The sequence below is a fragment of the Esox lucius genome, chromosome 4, assembly GCF_011004845.1.
Source record: "Esox lucius isolate fEsoLuc1 chromosome 4, fEsoLuc1.pri, whole genome shotgun sequence".
Classification (NCBI taxonomy): Eukaryota; Metazoa; Chordata; class Actinopteri; order Esociformes; family Esocidae; genus Esox; species Esox lucius.
The window spans coordinates 25,771,900-25,795,762 of record NC_047572.1 but is presented as its reverse complement, the minus strand read 5'-3'; the positions used below and the strand labels follow the sequence as shown (position 1 = coordinate 25,795,762).

Here is a 23,863-nt window from a genome sequence, read left to right as displayed (position 1 = left end):
TACAGCTCAGATCCAACTGTTGATTAGTTTGAATCCTACAGCTCAGATCCAACTGTTGATTAGTTTGAATCCTACAGCTCAGATCCAACTGTTGATTAGTTTGCATCCTACAGCTCAGACCCAACTTGATTGGTTTTGTGCAACGCTGTATTCCATACATAGTATGTGGTCTCTAGTCAAAAGTAAAACACATGGAGCATGGCGCCATTTTGGGCTAACACCTAAATATTTTTCCTCATGCCTACAGTAACGGACACCATTATTTTCCTCCACTCGAAGAAGTTGAAACAACAAGATGCCGGGATCGTAAAAGGGAATGCAGAGGTTTAAGTGTCTCCCTGAAAGGGCCTGATGTGAATATCTTCTGGCAGGATGTTATCTTAAGCCAGTGACTAAGCTAATGGGAGAAGGGAAAGGCATTTTGGGTAACCATTATCTTTAGAAAAGAAGCGAGAGAACAGGAAAAACACATTACATTATACAGGACGCAGTCCAATTCCCTATGGGTCAAAATGAACGCCCTATATAGGGAATAGTGTGGCATTCAGGACACTCAGATTTTAATGAAGCTTTTATTATTCATCTTCTCTTGTTTATTCTGTATCAAAAGCCAGACGTAAATGAAACAACGTAAGGGAATACACCATTAGTTAACAGGATGCTATTATACATTTATTGGGTTATTAAGTTTAAAAAACTGCCATCTAATGGAATTAAATTACAGCTTAGCTTTGGAATAGAAAGATGGGACCATTGGATTAATGTAGTAGTGGTAGTAATAACGATAAGAGGAAGATGATTATGTAGTGGCACTATTTAAGAAAGAGTTTATTGGGAAGCTAACCCTAGGTTACAAAGTTTTGTTGAAATGTACACATTTAGACATTTCCCTGTTTTACATACATTTCTCTGACACACACCTAATTTACTGTACCTGGTATTTAACGATAACCAGAAAAAAAAGCCATATTGACTACCAGTGTAATTGTCATACAGGCGTTGTGATTCATTCATGTGTCTTCGGCACACTATTTGTCACAGTGTCATTAGTCATTCAGTGGAATTAAGCGGGGGATGAAAGTGGACCGTATAATAACAGGGTTGAGACCGGACTGGCGCGGCAGGTAACCGCGAGACATGAAACAGCGTGTTAGTAACAGAGTATCTTACCCCAGAGACCACCAGTTCTCCTCCCAGATTCTGGACCTCAGCTTTGACCTTACTACAGATGTTGAGCTGGTGGCAGTAAAGGGCAATACGCTGCAGGTACGCCAACAGGTCCTGCTTACAGGCCGAGTCTGGACACTGCATGGGGGAGGAGAGGAAGAGGGGAGAGAGAAGGTTAATGCAAAACCACCGGGTAAAACACTGAGCAGGCGGATGGAAATGACCCAAGAGTAGTGAAAGAGACCACTACTGTAGAAACGAGCAGCACATCCGGATCACATGATCCCAGGCTAGTGAAACAGACCATCATGTGCATTTCTCCCACAGTAAAACAGTAATTTCACAGTAATCAGACCAATATCCTCCCAACCGTGTTCCAGACCACGATGACGGGTGACCCCGACAGACTGACAGGTGAGAGACAGACACGTGAATGACAGGGGGCGGGCACAGACACGGCTCAGGGCAGCAAGGCAGTAAACAGAAGGATTCATATCCACAATAAACCACCTCTGTTCTAAAAGCACAGCAGACAAGGAGGTTACATGCACTGACTGTTATGGTGGCCACGGCTATGCACCAAATTGAACACTATTCCCTATATACACAACACTACCTTTGAGCAGAGGCTTCGCCCTAGAAAAATAAATGAAACAAGTGCATTAGGGAACGCGGTGGCGTTTGGGAGGCGGATGCCGGATTCATCCGTATTTGAGACCATGTATAAGCAGAGCCGTACTTCATAAGTTCATTTTTAATGAAGCGTGTGTACACAGACACCACAGCAAACCTCTCCAAAACACCCTGACCCAGGAGTATGTGGACGAGACAAGGAGAAGGGAGAGAGAAGTCGGCCACGGAACACAAGACCAGATGTATCCTGATATCTAGAACCCTCTATCAGAAATCTATAAACTTTCCTCTGCATCCCGTAAGCTTAATTATGGCTGGAGCAGGAGATGAAAGGGAAGCACAGTATGTTAATGTGTCTACTGACGCACAGTAACATAGCAGTCAGAGGCTTTTAGAGAAGAACCGCTCTGGCCCCAAACGCCACACTATTCCTAAAACAGCGCCCTACCCACGACTAGTTACAATCCAGTTAGTATTTAGGCCCTAGATGATCAGTATTGAACTAGGCATAGAATAGGGTGCCATTTGAGCAAGGCTTAATCTGGCTCGCGATCAGCAGGGTGTCTATGAGAGCTGGCGCACACGCACTATCAGGATAGATAGTAGTCATGTCAGCAAAACAAGCCCCCTGCTGCTCAACAGCTCCAGTCATTATGGGTGGGAGAAAAAATAAATTAAGGTCAAGGAGAAGATACAGGAAAGGAGGAAAATGAAGGAGAAACACTGACATATGACGGGGGGGCATAAACCTAGAGAAAGCTCTTTAGTGTGTGTAAAGACCCCCAGTGGTGTGACTTGATGCAATGGGAACATCGAACACGTCAGAAGTCTGCCCAGCACAGGCCAGTATTAAACCAACAACACGTCAGAAGTCTGCCCAGCACAGGCCAGTATTAAACCAACAACACGTCACACGTCTGCCCAGCACAGGCCAGTATTAAACCAACAACACGTCAGACGTCTGCCCAGCACAGGCCAGTATTAAACCAACAACACGTCAGACGTCTGCCCAGCACAGGCCAGTATTAAACCAACAACACGTCAGACGTCTGCCCAGCACAGGCCAGTATTAAACCAACACGTCACACGTCTGCCCAGCACAGGCCAGTATTAAACCAACAACACGTCAGAAGTCTGCCCAGCACAGGCCAGTATTAAACCAACAACACGTCAGACGTCTGCCCAGCACAGGCCAGTATTAAACCAACAACACGTCAGACGTCTGCCCAGCACAGGCCAGTATTAAACCAACAACACGTCAGAAGTCTGCCTAGCACAGGCCAGTATTAAACCAACAACACGTCAGAAGTCTGCCCAGCACAGGCCAGTATTAAACCAACAACACGTCAGACGTCTGCCCAGCACAGGCCAGTATTAAACCAACAACACGTCAGAAGTCTGCCCAGCACAGGCCAGTATTAAACCAACAACACGTCAGAAGTCTGCCCAGCACAGGCCAGTATTAAACCAACAACACGTCAGACGTCTGCCCAGCACAGGCCAGTTTTAAACCAACACGTCAGACGTCTGCCCAGCACAGGCCAGTATTAAACCAACAACACGTCAGAAGTCTGCCCAGCAAAGCAATATTAAACAAACATGTCAGGATTCTACCTAGCAAGGCAGAATACGAAACTACCAACCAAAGCGATGGAAGGTTACGGTGAAGACAAGGCCATTATATATTAAAGGAGTGTGGACAGTATTGTTGTGGAATTTTCTTTCCAATATTTGGAACAGACTGTGAGGATGGGGACAGGCGGAGGGGAAGAGACAGGTGGAGGAACCAGGACCGGCACCACTGGACTGGCACCACTGGACCGTGCCTCAGCACAAACCAGACCGTTAATTACATGGAACATTAATAATTACAGGCCCAGAGATGATCAGTAAGGGGGTTTTAGGGAGGTGTGTGTGTTCTCCGGAGGATCTTGATGTAGCTAGTGAGTGTTGGCTGTAGCCAGACTTTGCTGGTAGCTGTTCATTAGAAGTGTCATCCAAAAGGTCACAGATGGGTAATGGCAGACAGTCATTTAATTACAGGAATGAAGACATCCGAGTGTGTGTGTGTGTGTGTGTGTGTGTGTGTGTGTGTATCTGCAAAGTGAGTATATCATCAGGGAAAAGACCAAGCGGGACGGGATCTGACCGGCTGGCATCTGAAGGCGTTTATCTAACGTTACACATACATCTAGGAATAAATCTGTATTACAGTATCGGGGCACTATTTCTACCAAAATGGCTAAGATTTGGTTCTGGTCAAACCTCCAAAATTCATGTCTGAGAGATTTCAGCCTGGTCAATATCGTGAATTTAAGGGATTATGGTGGTCATTTAAACCTTGCCTGAGATCTTTGTGGCGGATGACAAGGTCAATATTGCATCTCAAGCTTACAAGGGAAGGCAGCCGAGTAAACCCACATTGACCCCGGGTTTGAGACTAGCCAAGTAAACCCACATTGACCGCATGTTAGAGACTAGCCAAGTAAACCCACATTGACCGCATGTTAGAGACTAGCCAAGTAAACCCACATTGACCACGGGTTTGAGACTAGCCAAGTAAACCCACATTGACCGCAAGTTCGAGACTAGCCAAGTAAACCCACATTGACCGCAGGTTCGAGACTAGCCAAGTAAACCCACATTGACCGCAGGTTCGAGACTAGCCAAGTAAACCCACATTGACCGCAGGTTCGAGACTAGCCAAGTAAACTCACTTTTTACAGCAGCATTGAGTCCAGACTAGTGGGTTTGGGAGGACTAGAGCACCGGTGTCACATTAACAAATACTTATAAACCTCTTGGCACCAGAACAATAGCCTGCAATTAGCTGCAGTAAAACATGACCTAACTCGCTAAGGGGCTGGGTGGGATTGGACAGAAGGACCGGGGCAGAGGGCAGCCCTGTGTGTGTGTGTGTGTCTGGGGAATCAGAAAAGAGTTATAGTGGTTCCTAATGCTGCTGAGAACATCAATGTTCCCTAGTGCGGTATCTGGGCAGCTCCAGAAAACACACACACACACACACTATTATGATGCTCACCAGTACGCCTGCGGTAACTAATAAAACCACCGAAATGATCCCTCTCCCTGCTCTACCTCTCCTGATACTTAAAAGCACAGAGCCAGAAAAAGACAGAAGGGAGGTTGGAGCTGGAAGGAGATTGAAATAATGAGCAGTGAGTGAGGAAGGAAAGAGGAGAAATGGAGTGGAGGGAGGAACACAGCGAGGGAGGAGTGGAGGGAGGAACGTAGCTTGAAAAGTCAGGAGGAGAGAAGGTGGAAAAGAGGCAGACCAAACGGGGAGACCAGAGGAATGAAGGAGGAGGATAGGAGGGGGATTGAGAAGGCTAGAGGAGAGTGAGAATGGATTCACAACAACAGAGTAGTGGACATCAGGACTGGGCTGAGATACAAAAGCAGAGTAGTGGACATCAGGACCGGGCTGAGATACAACAGCAGAGTAGTGGACATCAGGACCGGGCTGAGATACAACAGCAGAGTAGTGGACATCAGGACCGGGCTGAGATACAACAGCGGAGTAGTGGACATCAGGACCGGGCTGAGATACAACAGCGGAGTAGTGGACATCAGGACCGGGCTGAGATACAACAGCAGAGTAGTGGACATCAGGACCGGGCTGAGATACAACAGCAGAGTAGTGGACATCAGGACCGGGCTGAGATACAACAGCAGAGTAGTGGACATCAGGACCGGGCTGAGATACAACAGCAGAGTAGTGGACATCAGGACCGGGCTGAGATACAACAGCGGAGTAGTGGACATCAGGACCGGGCTGAGATACAACAGCGGAGTAGTGGACATCAGGACCGGGCTGAGATACAACAGCAGAGTAGTGGACATCAGGACCGGGCTGAGATACAACAGCAGAGTAGTGGACATCAGGACCGGGCTGAGATACAACAGCAGAGTAGTGGACATCAGGACCGGGCTGAGATACAACAGCAGAGTAGTGGACATCAGGACCGGGCTGAGATACAACAGCAGAGTAGTGGACATCAGGACCGGGCTGAGATACAACAGCAGAGTAGTGGACATCAGGACCGGGCTGAGATACAACAGCGGAGTAGTGGACATCAGGACCGGGCTGAGATACAACAGCGGAGTAGTGGACATCAGGACCGGGCTGAGATACAACAGCGGAGTAGTGGACATCAGGACCGGGCTGAGATACAACAGCAGAGTAGTGGACATCAGGACCGGGCTGAGATACAACAGCAGAGTAGTGGACATCAGGACCGGGCTGAGATACAACAGCAGAGTAGTGGACATCAGGACTGGGCTGAGTGATGGAGCAGCACGATAATGAGTTCTTTGCCAGCCTGGCTGATCAGACAGCAGTGAAATCATTGTGTTCAGCTCAGCTGCTGGCAAATCTCCTCCAAACACCGAAACAACGGGCATGTCCCCCGCAGCGCCCCTGTCCCCCGCTCCCACACGGCGCCCTGTCCCCCTAACTCTGGCACATAATTTCCTGTTCCCTATTTCCCACAATAAAACCTAACCCTTACCAAACATTACCCTCAATAGCCTAGGTATTTATTCTAAACTAAACCAAGCCATGACACCTAAGTAGTAATTCCTAAACCTAAAACTAACCAATATAGTAACACTGCCCAATTTTAAGTTTTTCACTAAACTTAACCCTTTTTAATGTTTCCCCTAGTGGAGAATCTGGTCCCCACAAACACGGAAGTTATTCTTATTGCAAGCTGACCCCGAGGGATCTTCCCTAGACTTCCATCATTAGGGGTGATTAAGGCTCGGTCTCTGTCCCAGCGAGGTGGCATTTCTGCTGGGCAAGCGTGGAGGAATCAAAGGGTCCCATCGAGCAGATCATAGCCCAATGGTTCTTTTCATCTCTCTCCTCCTGATGGTCAGTCTCACTGGTTAAGTTCACCTTGGTCAGAAAGCAATGAAGTTGCAGAGCGAGGCAGAGAACACAATAACTTGTGTCCTTCTCTTTACAGTGTCTATGGTTTGAATAGCTTTAGAAATGTATGGGAAGTCCTGAAAAAAATAAAAGATCAGAAAATAATTTGCTGTTTCCAAAATATCATTGATGAAGTGTCACAAAAGTTGGTATTAGGCGATCACATTAAGACTAATGTATTTAACATTATTCAATGGGCATTCATCTGCATATTTGTATACAGGTAACACCTTAATTTACAAGGTAAGTTGACTAAACAGAGAGATAATCAGCAACAAACAGATCAATCTGTTCAATTCCTGAGCAATGCAGTGCTTTTACATCAGCTTGGGATTCAACAAAACCATCCTTCCGTTAGTGGTCAAAAGCTCTGACCACAAGGCAACACAGTTTTCCCAAACATTTTTTGAAGGTGTACAATATTTTAAAACAAGAATGAATCCCCTTCTAATGGAATGTTTTGTACAGAAAGCCAAGTTGAAACCAACATTAGATGCTGTTCTCAACAAGCACAACGGACAAGGGCAGCCATCTGTCATCTTTCAAGCACCAAACTGAGGAAATCACAGATTGTCAAGGTATTCCAGTACTTGATTTTCAGAGCTGCAAATTCAAGCACGGCATAAAACCTGAAAAAAATCAAGAGGGAGAAGACGAGAGAGAAGAGATGCGTTGGGGTTGAAGTGAGGCTCCATCAGGATGTTTCCCGTGTGAATCCAAGCTGAACAGATTTAAACAGTGAACCATCACTACAGTTTATATAGACAGTTTCTTAGCACAAAGTGGGCTACAGTGACTAACCCACTGTCTAGAGAACAAACACTGTTGTTAGCATTGGCCCGCTGCCATTTTAGCACAACATGTTCCCTACTTCAACACGCTATACTGTTAAAAAAAAAAAACGATTAAAGAGGAAAAAATAAAGTGATACTGCCCCGCTACAGGGAATTCACAAAGTGTGCTACATCCAAAATGATAACCTTTTTTGCTACTGACCCAGGTCAAAAGTAGTGCTCTAGATAGGCAATACAATTCCATTTGGGAAGCATTACTGACAGAAAGCATTCCCAGACTACACCATCATTAAATGTAGTCTCTGGTGACGACGTCACAGTTATATATTCATAACTGTGGAACAGAGTGGGCGGTGCTGTTGCCCTCACTGGCTCCTACTACAGTAGAAGGGTAGTGACATCACAGCTTTGTTCCAAATCACACCCTGGCCTCTACACGGTGACCAGGCACCAGAGAGTCAAAAGGGCACAGTATAGGGAATAGGAAGCCATTTGGAATATAGTAGGCCACACTACAAACAGAGCAGACCTAATGAAGACAAATAATCACCGGATTGTTATTAACCTCTAACACAGGACAGAAAAGGGAGGAACAGGAGAAGAGACCCGTAAATAATGTAGTAAAAAACTGAATAATAGTTAAATGACAAGGAGGGGGAGAGAGGGAGTGGGCGAGGAGAAACAAAGAGGATTTCCCAGGGCCAGGCTTTAAAATGACCTGATGTGTTTGACGCTACAATAAAGTTAGACTAGAAGGTCAAGCCGCGCCACGGAAAATGCCACCTAGACAAGTTGTCTTCTGCCGCTGCTGCTGCTCCTCCCGCACACCCTTACCTACACACACAAACCCCTACCCCCCCCCCCTCCCTAACACACACACACCACCCCCCCTGCCTAACACACATACCACCCCCCCGCCTAACACACATACCCCCCCCCCCCGCCTAACACACATACCCCCCCCCCTCCCTAACACACACACCCCCCCCCGCCTAACACACACACACCCCCCCCCCGCCTAACACACACACCCCCCCCCCCGCCTAACACACACCCCCCCCCCCCGCCTAACACACCCCCCCCCCCCGCCTAACACACACCCCCCCCCCCGCCTAACACACACACCCCCCCACCCCTAACACACACACCCCCCCACCCCGCCTAACACACACACCCCCCCACCCCGCCTAACACACACACCCCCCCACCCCGCCTAACACACACACCCCCCACCCTGCCTAACACACCCCCCCCCCCCCGCCTAACACACACACACACCCCACCCCTAACACACACACACACCCCCCCCCCCGCCTAACACACACACACCCCCCCCCCCGCCTAACACACACACACACCCCCCCCCGCCTAACACACACACCCCCCCCCCGCCTAACACACCCCCCCCCCCCCGCCTAACACCCCCCCCCCCCCCCCGCCTAACACACCCCCCCCCCCCCCCGCCTAACACACACCCCCCCCCCCCGCCTAACACACACCCCCCCCCCCCGCCTAACACACCCCCCCCCCCCCCGCCTAACACACACCCCCCCCCCCCCGCCTAACACACCCCCCCCCCCCCCCCAAACACACACCCCCCCCCCCCCCGCCTAACACACACCCCCCCCCCCCGCCTAACACACCCCCCCCCCCCCTGCCTAACACACACCCCCCCCCCCCCGCCTAACACACACCCCCCCCCCCCGCCTAACACACCCCCCCCCCCCCTGCCTAACACACCCCCCCCCCCCCCCCGCCTAACACACACCCCCCCCCCCTGCCTAACACACACCCCCCCCCCTGCCTAACACACACCCCCCCCGCCTAACACACACCCCTCAAGGAGTAGATGCAGGCAGGTAGGGAATGTGTGAGAGGAAAGCTTAATCTCTCCAGCAGTCCAGACAGCCCCCGGTGACCTTTGAGGACAAACACCCAAAATGCCAATACCCCATAATATATGATATATTTTCTATATAATATTAATGGACACGCCGGTGTTTTACAGTGCTGCAGTGCGCCGTGATGCAGCGATAAGCCGGCCTGGTGGAGTCGTCAGGACAGGCGTGCCTAACATAGCCAGGGGCTGTTAGAGGAATAGAATAGGACTTCTCTGGTTGCGATTAGGTTTGTTGTGTTTCAGACACAGCCCGTCAACAGAGGAAGTGCTCCCTATCCTCAGAACACAGAGAGCGTGTCTGAGTAGGCCTGTGTGGGTGTAGGTTTCGCACTGTGTTTGTGCTTTGTTCTTGATTAAGTTCTTGAAGTATGCTATGCAGTTGCTTCTGGGTTGTGATGTAAAGCAGGCGGCGCAGTCTGGAATTATTGGAGAGAACCAATGATTATTGCTCAATTACCAACACAACATATTTACAAAATGCACTCATTAGGGAGTGTGCGCATACAGAAGTGAGTCTTCCCAACTCCAGCCTGTGGCTATGGGAAGGGTCAAACACGCTATGAACACTGCCTTGGTTCCAAATGACATGCTACCTTTAAAGTGTACTTCTGCCCAGTAGCCCCCGGTCCAAATAGTGGCCTATAAGGAGAAGCGATCAGCGTTTGGGCCGCACACTCCACCCCCTCATGTCCAGTCCCTAGACAAACCATCGTCATTAATGCTGCTGTCTGCTCTCAGTCAAGAACTGTCCTGGACAGAACATCTACGAAAGAAAGGGCTCTTCGTCCCACTTTAAAGTGCACAGGCTGCAATAATCATCACCCGGCATTTAAATTGACTAACAACAAGTGTCATTAAAAAGACACGCTCCAGCGACCCCAACCAACCAGCTCAATTCTGAATGACTGGAAAACAGCCTCTTAGACTGCGTGGGGGGGGGGGGGGGGGGGGGGGGGTGGGGAAGCGGTGGATGAGAGGGAGGCGTGAGGGAGGAAGACATGGAAGAGGATGAAGAACAAAAGAGAAACTAGTGCCTACACACTTCCACAGAGGAGGTCAGAGCCATATCTACATACCGTGTGAGTGACTGAGATGACCCAGGACACAGGCCAACCCATAGGCAGCTGTGGTGGCATTTATTCAGAGGCGGAGGGAAGAAGTGCAAGACAGTTTAGGCACCAAGCTCCGTGGGTTTACAGGACTGTCTGGGGAAATTATTTTACATTCCACCACAGCTAATCCCTGACCCACTAGGTCAACCTGAAACCTCCCAGTCAGTGATAAATATGAAGAGGTGTGCCACAAGGTGGAGGACTATGTCCAAGGCCATTCATCGTCCAGGCTGTGGACTATACCTGACGCTGTTCAGGCTCAAAGCTAACATCTCCCTGCCTGAGGAGGGCTACAACTGGGCATGGTTTCAATCTGCAGGCGTACAGTTATACAGCACAGCTTCATGAGAGGTTTGGAAAGAAGGTCAGTGTTGAGAATGAGATTGACTCCCTCAGTATCTCTGATGTTTCCGAAGCACAGCTAAATATAAAGCCTTCATCAACCACGATGATCAATCAAGTCATAACTGGAAGCAGATTGATGATTGACCCTCGCTTCTCCTCGGAGTCTCCCTCACTCGGCGTGCCTCCATCTCTCCTAAGTCCCCCTCTCCACCCCCCCCCACACGTATTAGATAACTGAAATCATTCTCCAGATGTGCGTGGTGACTAATTCGATCCTGGTGACACGTTGGGGACGTTAATGTGACAGTTATCAGACAGAGGAATAGTGTCTAAATGGCAGCCTATGCCCTACACACTGACTACACCCATAAGGCCCCGCTCTCTAAACGGGGCTAGGGTTACATTGAAGCCTCGAGGAGTGTGTTGACGGAGACGTCAGCCGGCGGCCTGGCTGGTCCGGGGCCAGAAAAACCTGCTTCAGGGCCTAATGGGACCATCTAACCAGACTGTAATCTAACGAGAGAGCCGCCCGTAACCGTATCAACCTTCTGGCAGAGGGGTTTGGCCATCGTTGCTGTCACTCAGAATGAGCCTGACACGGAAGTCCGGCCCCTTTTATAGTGCACTACCTCGGACCAGAGCTCTACAGGCGGAGGGCGTGAAAGTAGACGCCTTTATCGTAACCTCTTACTACCGGACAACTTCGGGGAGGGAGGGAAGTAAAACATTCACTAGTCTGGAGTGGTTTGGACAGTTTCAGGTCTGGGACTATGAGCACAGATTAAGGGGATATTGGATGGTTAATAGAGCCTGGAGCTCTAATTCCCATAGGGCCCTGGTCAGACTTTGTGCACTAAATAGGGGATAGGGTGCTGAAGGGACACACATGGACAGTGTCTAACAAAGGGCTTCAACACAGCACCGGTTAGTCATTTATCAGACACTCTTACCTGAACATCTACAGGGGCCATTAAGGGGATCCTTTTTCCACAGGGACTTGAACCAGCAACCTTTCTGGTTACCGGCCCAGCGTGCAAAATAAGTTATCTGCCAATCTTTCCATTATATCCATACAGTGCCAGAGTCAACATCCTAACTTTGTGCCATGTTACATTAATACTGTTGCTGGAACAGGGAAGAAACAAACCACAGAGCGTTGTGGACGACTGGGCTCAGCTGGGAGAGCATATTACTTCCTTCCGCTGAACAACATCTTCCCCTCCTGAAATAAAACCACTTCACTCCGCCCCCACTTCAGAACCTCACCCACTCCCCCCCTCTCTCGTTCACCCCCCCATACCCTTCCACCCCCCCTCTCAGGCGCAGGGCCAGCTTTCTGAGGGCCTTCTGCCAACGCCACCGCACCGCTGCTGACCTGCTCCAAAACTGAAAGATGGAACAATTTTGCTCTGAAATTAGCTTAAAACGGCATGCTTTAAAAACAATAAATAAATGACAGCGGATAAATAAGGTCAAACCACTCCGCACTTGAAAAAGCCGAGAAGTGAAAGGACATTGGAGGACTCCCACCAAAGGCCCAGTCCTGATTAGAAGGGAGGAGCAGTCTGTCCTCCACTACCATCTGGAGGTCAAAAGGGCGACGGTACATAGTGACTGGGCTGGCTGGGACAGAAACCTCTGACCCGCTGAGCCGAGGACATGAGGATTCTGTCTCCCTCAATCGCCCCTCTTCTGCTGCTCCACTGCCCTACACCCCAAGCCCCTTCTCTACCCGTACCCCCCCTCCATCGCTCCCTCCACTTGTCTTCATCTGACAGTGGGGTCAATTTACGGTGCCGTCTGCCATGAAGCGCGTTGGGCCGGGGGGTGCGGATTAAAAGCAGCCGGAGCCCATGGATCACCATAAATCACCGCTGATTGAATGCAAATTGGAAAAGTACACTATGTATGTGGGCATACATCACCGGGATAAAGCGGCCTGCGCCGAAAGCACCGCGACACACGCCGCCTGCCCATTCTTTACAATAAATACGCGGCTTCTCGGGCGCGAGTGCCTCTGTCTCCAAGTGGGGAATCTGTGTGTGTGAGGGCAGGCAAGCGCTGGGGGTATTTATGGCCCGTGTGTTGGCTCACACATTTACATGATAAATCTCAATTACACAGCATTATTTGTTCACCAGCACAGCTCAGCTGGAATCCTTATGTGACGCCTTGTGGAACAGAGAGGTGAGGAGCGACGTTACAGAGAGAGAGAGAGAGAGAGAAAGATAGCAAGACAGTTAGAGAGGGAAAGATATAGAAAGAGAGAAATGGGGGGGGGGAGATGGAGGGGAAGGGGGAGAGAAAGATGTGAGATAGTGTAAGAGAGAGATGATGAGGGAGCTATAAATTGTTAATCCACTGCAGTGCAGACCTTTGTACTGAGTCTGACCCACATCCTCCATCCATCCTTCCACTACAACAGTCCCCCGTTCTTTAAAACTTTAATACAGTTCTGTAACAATGCATTTAGGGGATCTCGAACCCCGTACCAAACACTCCCCCACCTCTGCTGGCACCGCGCTACACAATAACTGATATCATCCAACCACTTTATAGCGTGCTATCGTGGTAGAGAGCGGGAGGACAGGACGGGGGGACAGTGTGTGACGGTACCAAGGGTTGGGGACCATCTGCCTGGGCGTTTAGAAATGCAGATGCAGCCCACACACCACCTTGGACTGGGGAGCATGCCTGCCGGCCACACACAGTTCTAATGAGAAACCCCAGTTCAGCCTAGTGTGGTCCTGTGTCAGAGTAGCACCGAAACTCACATGGCTAATACAGTGCTAATGGGGACTCAGACTGTTAATTAGTACCACTGAAAACATGTGACATCCTGCCTGCTGTTAAAGGCCAGGCTTCCAACGAGCGTAGAGTAACTGTACTGACAATTCAACTGCTAAAGAGTAGCCTCCATGACACCGTCCCTAAATCCCATTAATGTAACTACACCCACAGAGCCATGTGTCTATACTACTGCTAGTCCTACTGTGCACAGCTAGCTCTGTCCTTCTGACTTACCTCAAGCCGCAGGCCTTTCCAACTTCTTGCTCCTCCTCCCCACCTCTCCCTCACTCACATTCTCCTCCACCCATCTCTTCCTCCCCATTTCCCTCTTCAAATCTCTTCATCTCTCTGCCTGTTGGCAGGTCAAGATGGCATCCTAAATATAGTAGCAACACACGTAAATAAATTAAAAACCAACCACTCCACCTGGTAATTACCAAGCAAATTAAAGAGATTCACTTTTAATGGATTCATCTCTCAAAAGAGAAAGTTGCTTGTCTTTCTATAACGCTCCTCCTGCTCTCAGTCTCCCCCAACCCACTTCCCCGAAGCCCCCCCCACTCTACCTCCCAGGACAAACCAACTTAGGGGTTGGGGGAACCTGGGTTTTAGTGTGGTTAGTCCCAGTTTGGGTGAAGCCAGGTTTTAGTGTAGTTAGATCTGGTTGGGCAAAGGAGTTCTAGCAACAACACACAATGTAAACCCCTCAATCTGATCAGTATCCAGATGGCATCAAAGTTAACTGTATTACTTAGTGGTCGATGTGACAGGCAGCTCCTGGTACATGAAACGTCGAACGGCAACTTGAATAAAATATCAAACAGCAGTTGGAGCTAACGGAGGAGGCAGACAGCTCATTATAACAGATGTCTCCCTGGCAACATCCCTCGGATGACTCCAGTCCCTATACAGGAGACAGAGCCACAGAGCCGCGTGTGTCTAACTAAAACTCTACATGCTTATTTTGTTTCTACCTTTGCCATTTTTTTTTTAACAGCTTCTTTATTTTCCGCTTGCTTTGGCAAAGTAAACAAATGTTTCCCATGCTAATAAAGCCCTTAAATTGAGACAAAGACAAAGTGAGAGAGACAGTGAGAGAAATAAAAACCAAAAAAGTGGTAGAAAGAGGAGAAGCAATAAAGAATTTGGAGATGATGTTCCAGGTGAAAATAAAGGTGAGAAAGATCAGCCTCTACCAACAGAAAAAGGACATACTCATTTTTGGATAACAAAGATAAACATAAGGCAGTGTTGTGACACTATGTGAGGCCCGACTCCACCCATACCTTGTAACAGTATGTACAGCCTGCATCAAAGACAATGCTCTTGTTAGTACCCAAACCGCCACGGCATCAAAAACCCAATATAGGTTCCCATGACAAAGCAACGGTTAGACAAAGTGTTTTCTCCTCTTGTTGTACGCCCAGACCGACACGCAGGCGGCGCCCAAACCCACCAGAGACACAAGCTGTCTGACTGTGTAGGAACCAATCCTGTCAAGCTCAATATAAAACACATGATGCTGACACGTCTACAACAAACACCCAGAGGTACATAGAGAAACGGGGGGTCAGGGCAACTTGGGGAAGGGATGCGTTGCAGGGTAAATCACGTACAGCAGTTTCTCCCCACAGAAGACGGTTGAGGTGAAATATTCGAGGGAATTCTGAAATGTGCATTCAGACTGTGGGTAGATACATGGGAGAGGAGGAAGAGAAACAGCGATAGAGAGATGAAGGACCCGGGCGGGGCGGGGCTCTACCTGGTCCGCGATGGTACGACCCAGTTTATCCATCCTAGATCCAGCCTCGGCAATCTTCTTGGCGGCACTGATGACATCAGAGGTGTTCTTCAGTGGACCTTTACCCCTGTGAACACGAACAAACCTTCAACAAACAGCAGACACACACACACAGCTATGACATAGCGAAACTTTCTCGGGGCGTGGAAACATTCAGACGGCCCTCAACACATCTGTCAGAGCCTCGTGCATGCGCTGTCCTCCTGGAGGATGGATGTGCTGCCAGACAGACTGTACCGCTGCGGGGGACGAGTGGTGGAGGATAGGTCAGAGGACGGGAACACGCAGGGCCCCTCCGGGGATCACACTTTCATCAGTAGAGGTCATGCATTTACGATACATGTTAATATGAGGGGCCTTAGATCAGCAGGCCAGCAACTAGCTGCACCCTCTGCCGTACCCCCCTCCTGCCCCCACACCCACCCATCCATCCATCCCAACACTCCAAAACCTCCCCCAGTCCAACCAGGCAATGACAGATGGAATACTCTGTTCCCTCGTCTTCCTCTCCTGGCTCTTCCCTTTCCGCCCGCTCCCTCTGACAGGGGACAAACAGGGGACAGGGGGGGCCTGAGAGAAGACTGGAGGCTGTCAAGCCGCAGTGTATCGGCAGTGGCCTCCCTGTGAGTGCGACCACTGTGCCAGTGTAGCTGGGAGACTCCCGGTAATTACACATCAGGACTCGTGGACACCCCTGGGAATAACCGACTGTGGGCCAGGCTAGCGGCCAGGCTAGCATCCAGCCGTCACAGTCATGATACACTGGTGATCGGGATGTGTGTGAAGCTAGGTTATATGACAACCAAATCCTAACCCCATTCAGCTGTTTGTGTTTTTCAACCACTAATATAAAACATTATTGTACAAGAGGAATTCTGAGCCAGCAACATCCTGACACCCTGGACACACACACACACACAAAGCATTGCCTGAGTCATTACAAGGTGACTGTTGAGCAGGGGGGATGGTGCCTGTGTGCGAGGTGGGGGCACCCCTGATCGTTTAGGAAATTAGCATATGTGTGCGTGTCCGTGGTGACAGCCATATGGGAGAGGGGCCTGGCGACACACACACACACGCACACGCACACACACACACACACACAGAGAGAGAGAGAGAGAGACAGGCAGAAAGGTACACATCAATTTCTCCCTCATTGCATTAACCTTGCTGCCGCTGCCTAGAGACTCAAGGTTGGGGGCCAATAATTTGGGCGTGGACTGAATTAGCTCCGTCGACATTCCTTGTTCCTCTCCCTTTCACGCTGGTGACAACTGTAAGTAGCCATCTCTCACACACACACACAGTAGAACACACACCAGTCACAAAAACATCTAGGTTCTGCGCGCATACACACATTAAAGAGACATCAGTCGCACACATACACACACACACGATACACACATCAGTCACAAACACACAAGAGAAACACTTTCCTACTGTGAGAAATATTTAAATATTCATGAGTAGAGAATAATTCTGACACTCTCAACATTCTCCTGTTGAAATATCTTCAAGAAATTATCGGTGGGTGGTGTTCTAATAAAATCCCTCGGGCCCCCTTCCTGCTAGAAAGACAGAGTCGAAGCTTGATGGTTAAAATGTCATCTCCATCTTCAAGAAGCCCCTTAACACCGCTTCCTAATATATACACATCTCCAGATAAACAGATAGGCTGTATTTTAATCACTACACATGCATGTGGGGTTCTGAGGGCACGCCTAGCGTGACAGGGTAGGAGACGTGATGGGAGAGCAGAGCTTGATTTGCATGGATTAGCATGACATTAGCATGCAGCACAATGGGCTGAGCAGGAGACACACACTGCATGGCACTTCACTTCCTCTTGATCCTTCAGGGGGAACACAGATCACAAGAGGAACTTGTAAGGATTGGATCATCTGCCGGCTCAGCAACCTGACCGAAGGAGGGGGCAGAGGGTTGGATAGGGAGGGGGGGCTGAAACTGAGGAAGAGGAGCCTGACTGGGTGTAAGGCTAGAGGTTCCCAACGCAAACACACAAGCATAGAAGGTTATAGAAAACTAGGCGGGTGGGTGTGAGGACTATGCACGTTTTCTATTATAGAAAGAACTGTTGACCACAGCCAATTTACCTGAGCCAACCAACAAGATGACTAATGAAACAAGCAGCATCGGACAAGCCCGAAACAGCAGCTTAGACACTCCAGTTGGCTTGTAGAGCCATGGCAAAACAATAAATTAATCAAGAAGCTTTCAAACTTCGAGTCACAAGGAGTGAAACATGCATTTACAGTCAGTGCGCTGATGCTATGTTTGGCTAACTAGTAACATTTGTGAAATATATGACGACAAACCCTACCATGCTTCAGCTTTTTGATTTGCATGTCATCATGCTTTTGGGCCACAGGTAATGTTCACTGTAAATGGCACACCAGACCTACAATATTAATACTTTCGATTGGTCTAATTTCTGGAAGAGAAATAGTTTTTAGGTAACAGGATACATTTACTTTCATTTTGCAGGGTGTTTAGTAGTTCACATTAAGTGTAAGCTTAAGGCCTTCATGATTAAAGAGAAAGGTCATTCAGCTGGAATGTGAACTACCTGCCTGCCAATTACAGCAGTGTTAATTAAGTGAGTGAGCTGTGATGTTCTCTTGTAAGATTAGACCAGCATGCTTATGGTTCAGTAGTACACATCTGGTAATATTGTTCAATATGTTAGAGCTAATTTATGGAAAGATTCATTATGTTTATTTTGGATGGGTGTCAGGCAGCCTTTTAATTTCATTTATATTTGCATTTTTTTGTTGTTTAAGCCTGGACACTTCGAATTAAGTGAAAGCTTTAGGGTTTTATATTTCAAACAAAAGTCACTCAACTGAAATGTCATCGATTACCTGCTTGCCAATTACTGCAGTATATTAATGAAGAGCTGTGGTGTGCTCTTGTAAGATTTTTTTGGGAGTAGTTTTACTCCCAACTCCCAACTGAACCTTTAGGCGCACGGAATGTTTTTCTGCATGTTGGCCTATAGAACTAATGTGATGAAATGCCTAGCCAATTAATGAAAGGGTTCCAGGCTTTGAGGCTAAACCAGGACTGTTGAATTTCTATTCAGACGGGATGTTGAGATGAGGGTATAATGAACATTCCTGCTAGATGATGTAATGCCATATTTGGAAATACAGTTACATGGGTAGCTAATGATTTAGGAATAGATCTGAGGCTACTTGAGATGGAGTTTTAAATCATGATCTAAGAGCACAGTCCGGCAGTAGAATTGATCAGCAGGTCAAAACCACTCAAGCACATCAGTAGGCACTTTTTATTTAGTTAAAATGTTGATATTTATTCACTTGACTCGATACAGAGAGCCAAATGAAGAATAGCGCACTGGGTTAAAACTCAGGTTGCAGTGGTACATGAGCACCGAGGGACCACCTAAAGCCACACTAATCACCTTTTGCAAGAAACCCACCAGAAAGAGAAATACCACAATTTCAAAAAGGATATGAATGCACACAACGAGCAGGCATCAAGTCTGATCAAAACAACGCATAAGAGAGACAATAATGGACAGGCAGAGCAAGGAAAACCACCTGCGGTCAAAAAGTATTTCCAAACACGAGTGGGGTGAACCTTTTAGGCTTTATAACTGAGGCACAACACAGTTGGTGAAAGAAAATGATTTCACCTCACTTCCTTTAAACTTCACAAGGTAATTTATATTCTGTAAGAACTACCATCAGAACATTATTTTGTTCAATTTGAACACCGTAGGCCAAAACTGGCACACAGAAAATATTGTTTGTTCTCCACATTAATTCTGATATTTAAAAATCTTTGTCTGAGCCATGATGCCAAATATATAAAATGTCTGTCTAAAGAAGCAAGTTACCCCAGGTTAAAAACATTAAGAGGATAATCTAAGTTTCCATCTTTCACGCCAACAGCTTACACACCCAATACATACGGATGAGTGATTGACTTCTCAAATGCCCAGTAAAATGAAAGGCTGCAGGTCAAAGGTCAACCACAACACATCCATATATCTTCCACACACAGCCACAACACCACAAATCTGACCAAGCTGTGAATTATATGCAGTATTAATGTACAAAAGATTCTAAAACAGAAATGCACTAACAAAGCAAATACATTTCTGGGCAAAGAACCTACAGACGGCTTCCAAATTCTATTGTCTCCAGCTTAAAATGAACAGAGCAGTGTTAGACATTAACCCACACCAGGTGCTGTGACAGAGGTCCTGGGGCAGGACCATCACTTGGGCGGACCCATAAACTTGTTCCTACCTTGACAACATACCATGACAGAGACAGTCTCAAACTCTAAAATTCAGTCAGTTGTATTTACGAGCTGTTCAGCAGCAGAACTCAAAAACGCACAAAGCACAGCTTACACCAAACGCTATAATAACACATTATTTATTGAAGCCGAGAAGAACTTCTATTGCAAACGCATGGTTACAAATAGCCAACACTATGAGGCTGTCATTATTCCAGCAGAGTCGTGCATGCACGGGGATAACACGTGCGCGTGTGTATATATTATAGGTTCAGGCATAACCTTAACTATGCAATTGAAACATTTTATGTTTTGAGTTTCTTGGATATCCTAATAGAAAACAAAATGGTAGCCTACATAACTACTAAAGTAGATGGGGTATTTAAATTGTATACCATTTTAATAAAAAACTATTACTTGTGCCATAAAGAGACAGTTCTTGTGAGAATAGAGCGATTTATTGCAGAGCGTGAAAAGGGACATTTTGCACTGGAGGGGTAAGCAAGAATGGCTGTGAGGGAATAGGATTTCTGACTGCTTAGCTATGCTCAGATATTCTGGACAGTGCTCTGCACTGTTGGGTGAAAACATTAAGCATTTACAGGCAAACTGTGCAATTCAGTATGACTCTGGATGTAAAAAAATGCTAAGCACAGATTAAATGCAGCAATAATAGTCACTGTAGCTTTGGGTTCTGCCCAAAGAATGTGGCGCACAAGATCATGAATGGGCCTAAGGAAATGGCTGCCTATAATAATCTAGAATCTAACTGATTGTGAAACACAAACAAAACGGTAGACAAGCTACTCTATTAGCCAAGTCATTTAAAATGGACTGTTTGAATGAAGTTGGGAAAAATAGTTTCCAACAGTGAGCTGCAGTTTTGGAATAATAAATGCACCGTTGCTTGGTTTGCAAACTGCAAAATCTAGACTGGCATTTGGAATGTTAGATTCCCACCTATAAGAGGGTTGCCAGACGGGAAAACAGTCAGGAGAAAAATATAGGACACCTCATGAAAACCGTTGTCTTCAAAATATTAAAACATATGAACATTTGAAGTAATATCTTGTAAAAACAATTTGTCAAATGCAACTAATAAAAAAATTCAATTTTCTTGGGAGGTCAAAGGACACCCAAACATTTTACTACTGAAAATACCTAACATTAGAATCTGTTGCACCACATCAGGTGCAAATTATTAGAACATAATTAGAGAGGTTTTGGAGGAGCCAGTCTTATTTAAACCTCAGATACTGAGTTTGGTTTGCTCTTGATCGTTAAAGTGAATGATATTATAGTAAGATCAAAAGAGCTCTAAGACTTTCAGAAAAGTTGTAAATGCATATGAGTCAGGGAAGGGATATAAAAAGATCTCCAAACAACAAAAAAATCACCCATTCCACTGTTCTGAAAAATTATTTACAAGTGGAGAACATTTAAAACAGCCAACATGGCCAGGGCAGGCCATCCCAACAAGTTCAGCCCAAGAGCAGAATGCAAGAAGCTTAAAGCAAAGCTAGTCCTCACGGGATCTACAGGTAAGCTCTTGTCAGAGTTGATGTCAAAGTACATTCATCTACCAGAAAGAGACGGCACAAGATTGATTTTCACGGGAGGTGGGCAAGGAGGAAGCCCTTGCAGTAAAAACAAATAAATAAATAAAACATCTGGGCAAGACTAAGTTTGACAGAAAATACCTAGACGTTTGACAGAAAAAAACAGGATGTCTAAAACAATGTGGACAGATGACTCCAAAGTTGAATTATTTAAAATAACAGAAGGCATGTTAGGCACACACCAAAGACACCATGAGCACAAACTCACTGCAACTGTGAACCATGGGGGTGGAAATGTCATGGTTTGGGGCTGCTTTGCGGCAGGAGGGCCTAGTCAGCTTTGCTGCAGTAGGGCCTAGTCAGCTCACCGTCATACTCTTTCATATTTAAGCTCTCAAATCAAAATAAATAATTTTTTGCTTTCTAATGCGGTTAACAGTTTTTTCAACGACCCATTAAGGTGTGTGCTGTAGAAAATTAATATCTTTGTAACAGAAATACATTCAAATGCATTGAAGATAATAAAATAAATTCCACTGCAGCTGCTTAATAGACCATTGATCTACCTGGTGCTGTAGGGCCAGACGCACACCACGTCTCACCACGGATGTTGTGTGGGCGTGTTGCTTGTGAAATGCATGACCAATCCATTTCAAATTGTAATAAATCACTGTTAAGTCAGTAGGATTAGGTGTTTAATGGTGAGTGAGTCTCACATTCATTGGGATGGGTATAATAGCAAAGATGTAATGGTAAATGTTAAATACAAATTACTTTTTCATGTGGCAAGAACAGAACCAGGCATGAGTGTTTCCGATTGCCAAACACTTAAAAGGAGTCTACCTTGGCACATCTACTTTGAAATAATTCATTTGCATCCAAACAGAAATGACCGTTTTGTAATTAATAAACAATGTGAGTGAGTGAACATCAGAATGACACTGATGAGGCCTCAGAGTGATGGTACAATAATAATCAGTTCAGGTATAGGGTTCAACAAAGCGCAAGGCAGCAAACGGAGGCTGTTATCTTAAGAATTGATAACTGATTACCTGGTGCAATAATCCAGTTAAAAGATTTGTATTTACGCGAGGGACACAAAGAGCAATGTAAAACACAAACATAGGCCTACACAACAAACACTCGTTTAGGGTATTGGCTTCTAAGGCAATATTGAGCTAATGACACTTGCCTCACTATGGCAGCTGACAAGTGCAACCAGTAATGTAGAAATATATGGGTTATTTCACAAGGGGGCAGGGGTAAGTACAGACATTGACAAATCAAATTCAAGGACTAAAATTACATTTAAGGAAAATCGCCAGAAACTGTCTTTGCCCCGCTAAGAGATTTACATATTTAAAACAAATTTGATAGTGGGGCTTCTCAGCTGCTGTCCCTGCCCTTCACCCTAATATAATTTGTAGAGGAACATTACCACAAAGTGGCAAGACACCTACCCTTACCTTATTGAATCAGGTAATTTATCATGAATAATTATTCATCCATACATAGGAAACAGGAAATCTTATTCCATAATTTTAGACAGCAATAGCCAGCACATAGTCGGCAATCTATCTGTAAAGCACTAGCACAGCAGCTAGCTAACCGATGTTTTTAACTTTAGCTACAGTATGGACTTGAGGCATGCCATTGACCGGTGAGGCTCTTTTTCAGGTTGAATGGAGGAAAAAGCATCTGGATTTTTACTCTTATTAGAGGTGCACACAGACATAAAATTGTTTTAGCATTTCGTTACTTGTGAACTAAATTCAGGTTTGTCTGTAGTGCTGAATGTTAACAAAAGCATTTATGAAAAACAGATCTGAAAACAATCCTATAGATGAAAATATGTGAAAGGGGTCCACAACCTTTACAGATATGAGGGTAAAGTTTATGTTGCAAGCTAATTTCTTTGCTTCCAATTAGGCACATTCTTTTTTCCCCTGGAACTTTACCTGGTAGGGCAGGTTTTTCTGCCAAATATGTTTCAAATGTGGAGGGTGGTATGAAACCGCATCTTCGCTGTAGGTATGGTCACTCATGCATGAGCAGATACATTATCGTATAAGCTGGAGCAAAGCAAAAGGCAAGAACATGTTTTCACTGTAGGGCCCTGGCCTGCTTAAAACAATGCCATCACAAAATGGGTGGATGAGAATGATGCAACCTCCACATCATTTACTTTTTCCACAGTGAGGATAAACAATATATATATGTTAGGCTAAACCAAGGTGTAGATCAGAGACCTGAGTAAGCGGTCCTTTTACTGATTTGACAGAGTTACTGAAAAGAGCAGTTCAAAAAGAGTTCCTCACTGGCAAATGACCCATCACTTGTCAGGTGCATGTTCCCTCAAGCCCATAATCAAGCCTGACCCTTTCATTATCAGTTAACCCTAAAATTGGCGCACTGAAACATGTGAAAAATCTTTTAAAAATGCTAAATATGTTGCTTATTTTTTAGCATACAATAATTAAGGTCACGATACCAACAGTTTACTAACAATTATGCCACA

General features: G+C 46.5%; 1 protein-coding gene across 2 annotated transcripts in view; it reads right to left on the bottom strand.

Annotated features, from left to right (window-relative positions):
- ctnna1 (catenin (cadherin-associated protein), alpha 1) overlaps positions 1 to 23,863 on the bottom strand; it is a 132,473-nt gene that overhangs the window by 3,623 nt on the left and 104,987 nt on the right. For both annotated transcript variants that reach the window (XM_013133582.4, XM_029119554.2), the window contains exons 17-18: positions 15,458 to 15,563; positions 1,171 to 1,305 (exon numbers count right to left, since the gene is read on the bottom strand). In XM_013133582.4, the coding sequence (XP_012989036.3) occupies positions 1,171 to 1,305; positions 15,458 to 15,563 (241 nt within the window). The remainder of the gene's footprint in view (positions 1 to 1,170; positions 1,306 to 15,457; positions 15,564 to 23,863) is intronic.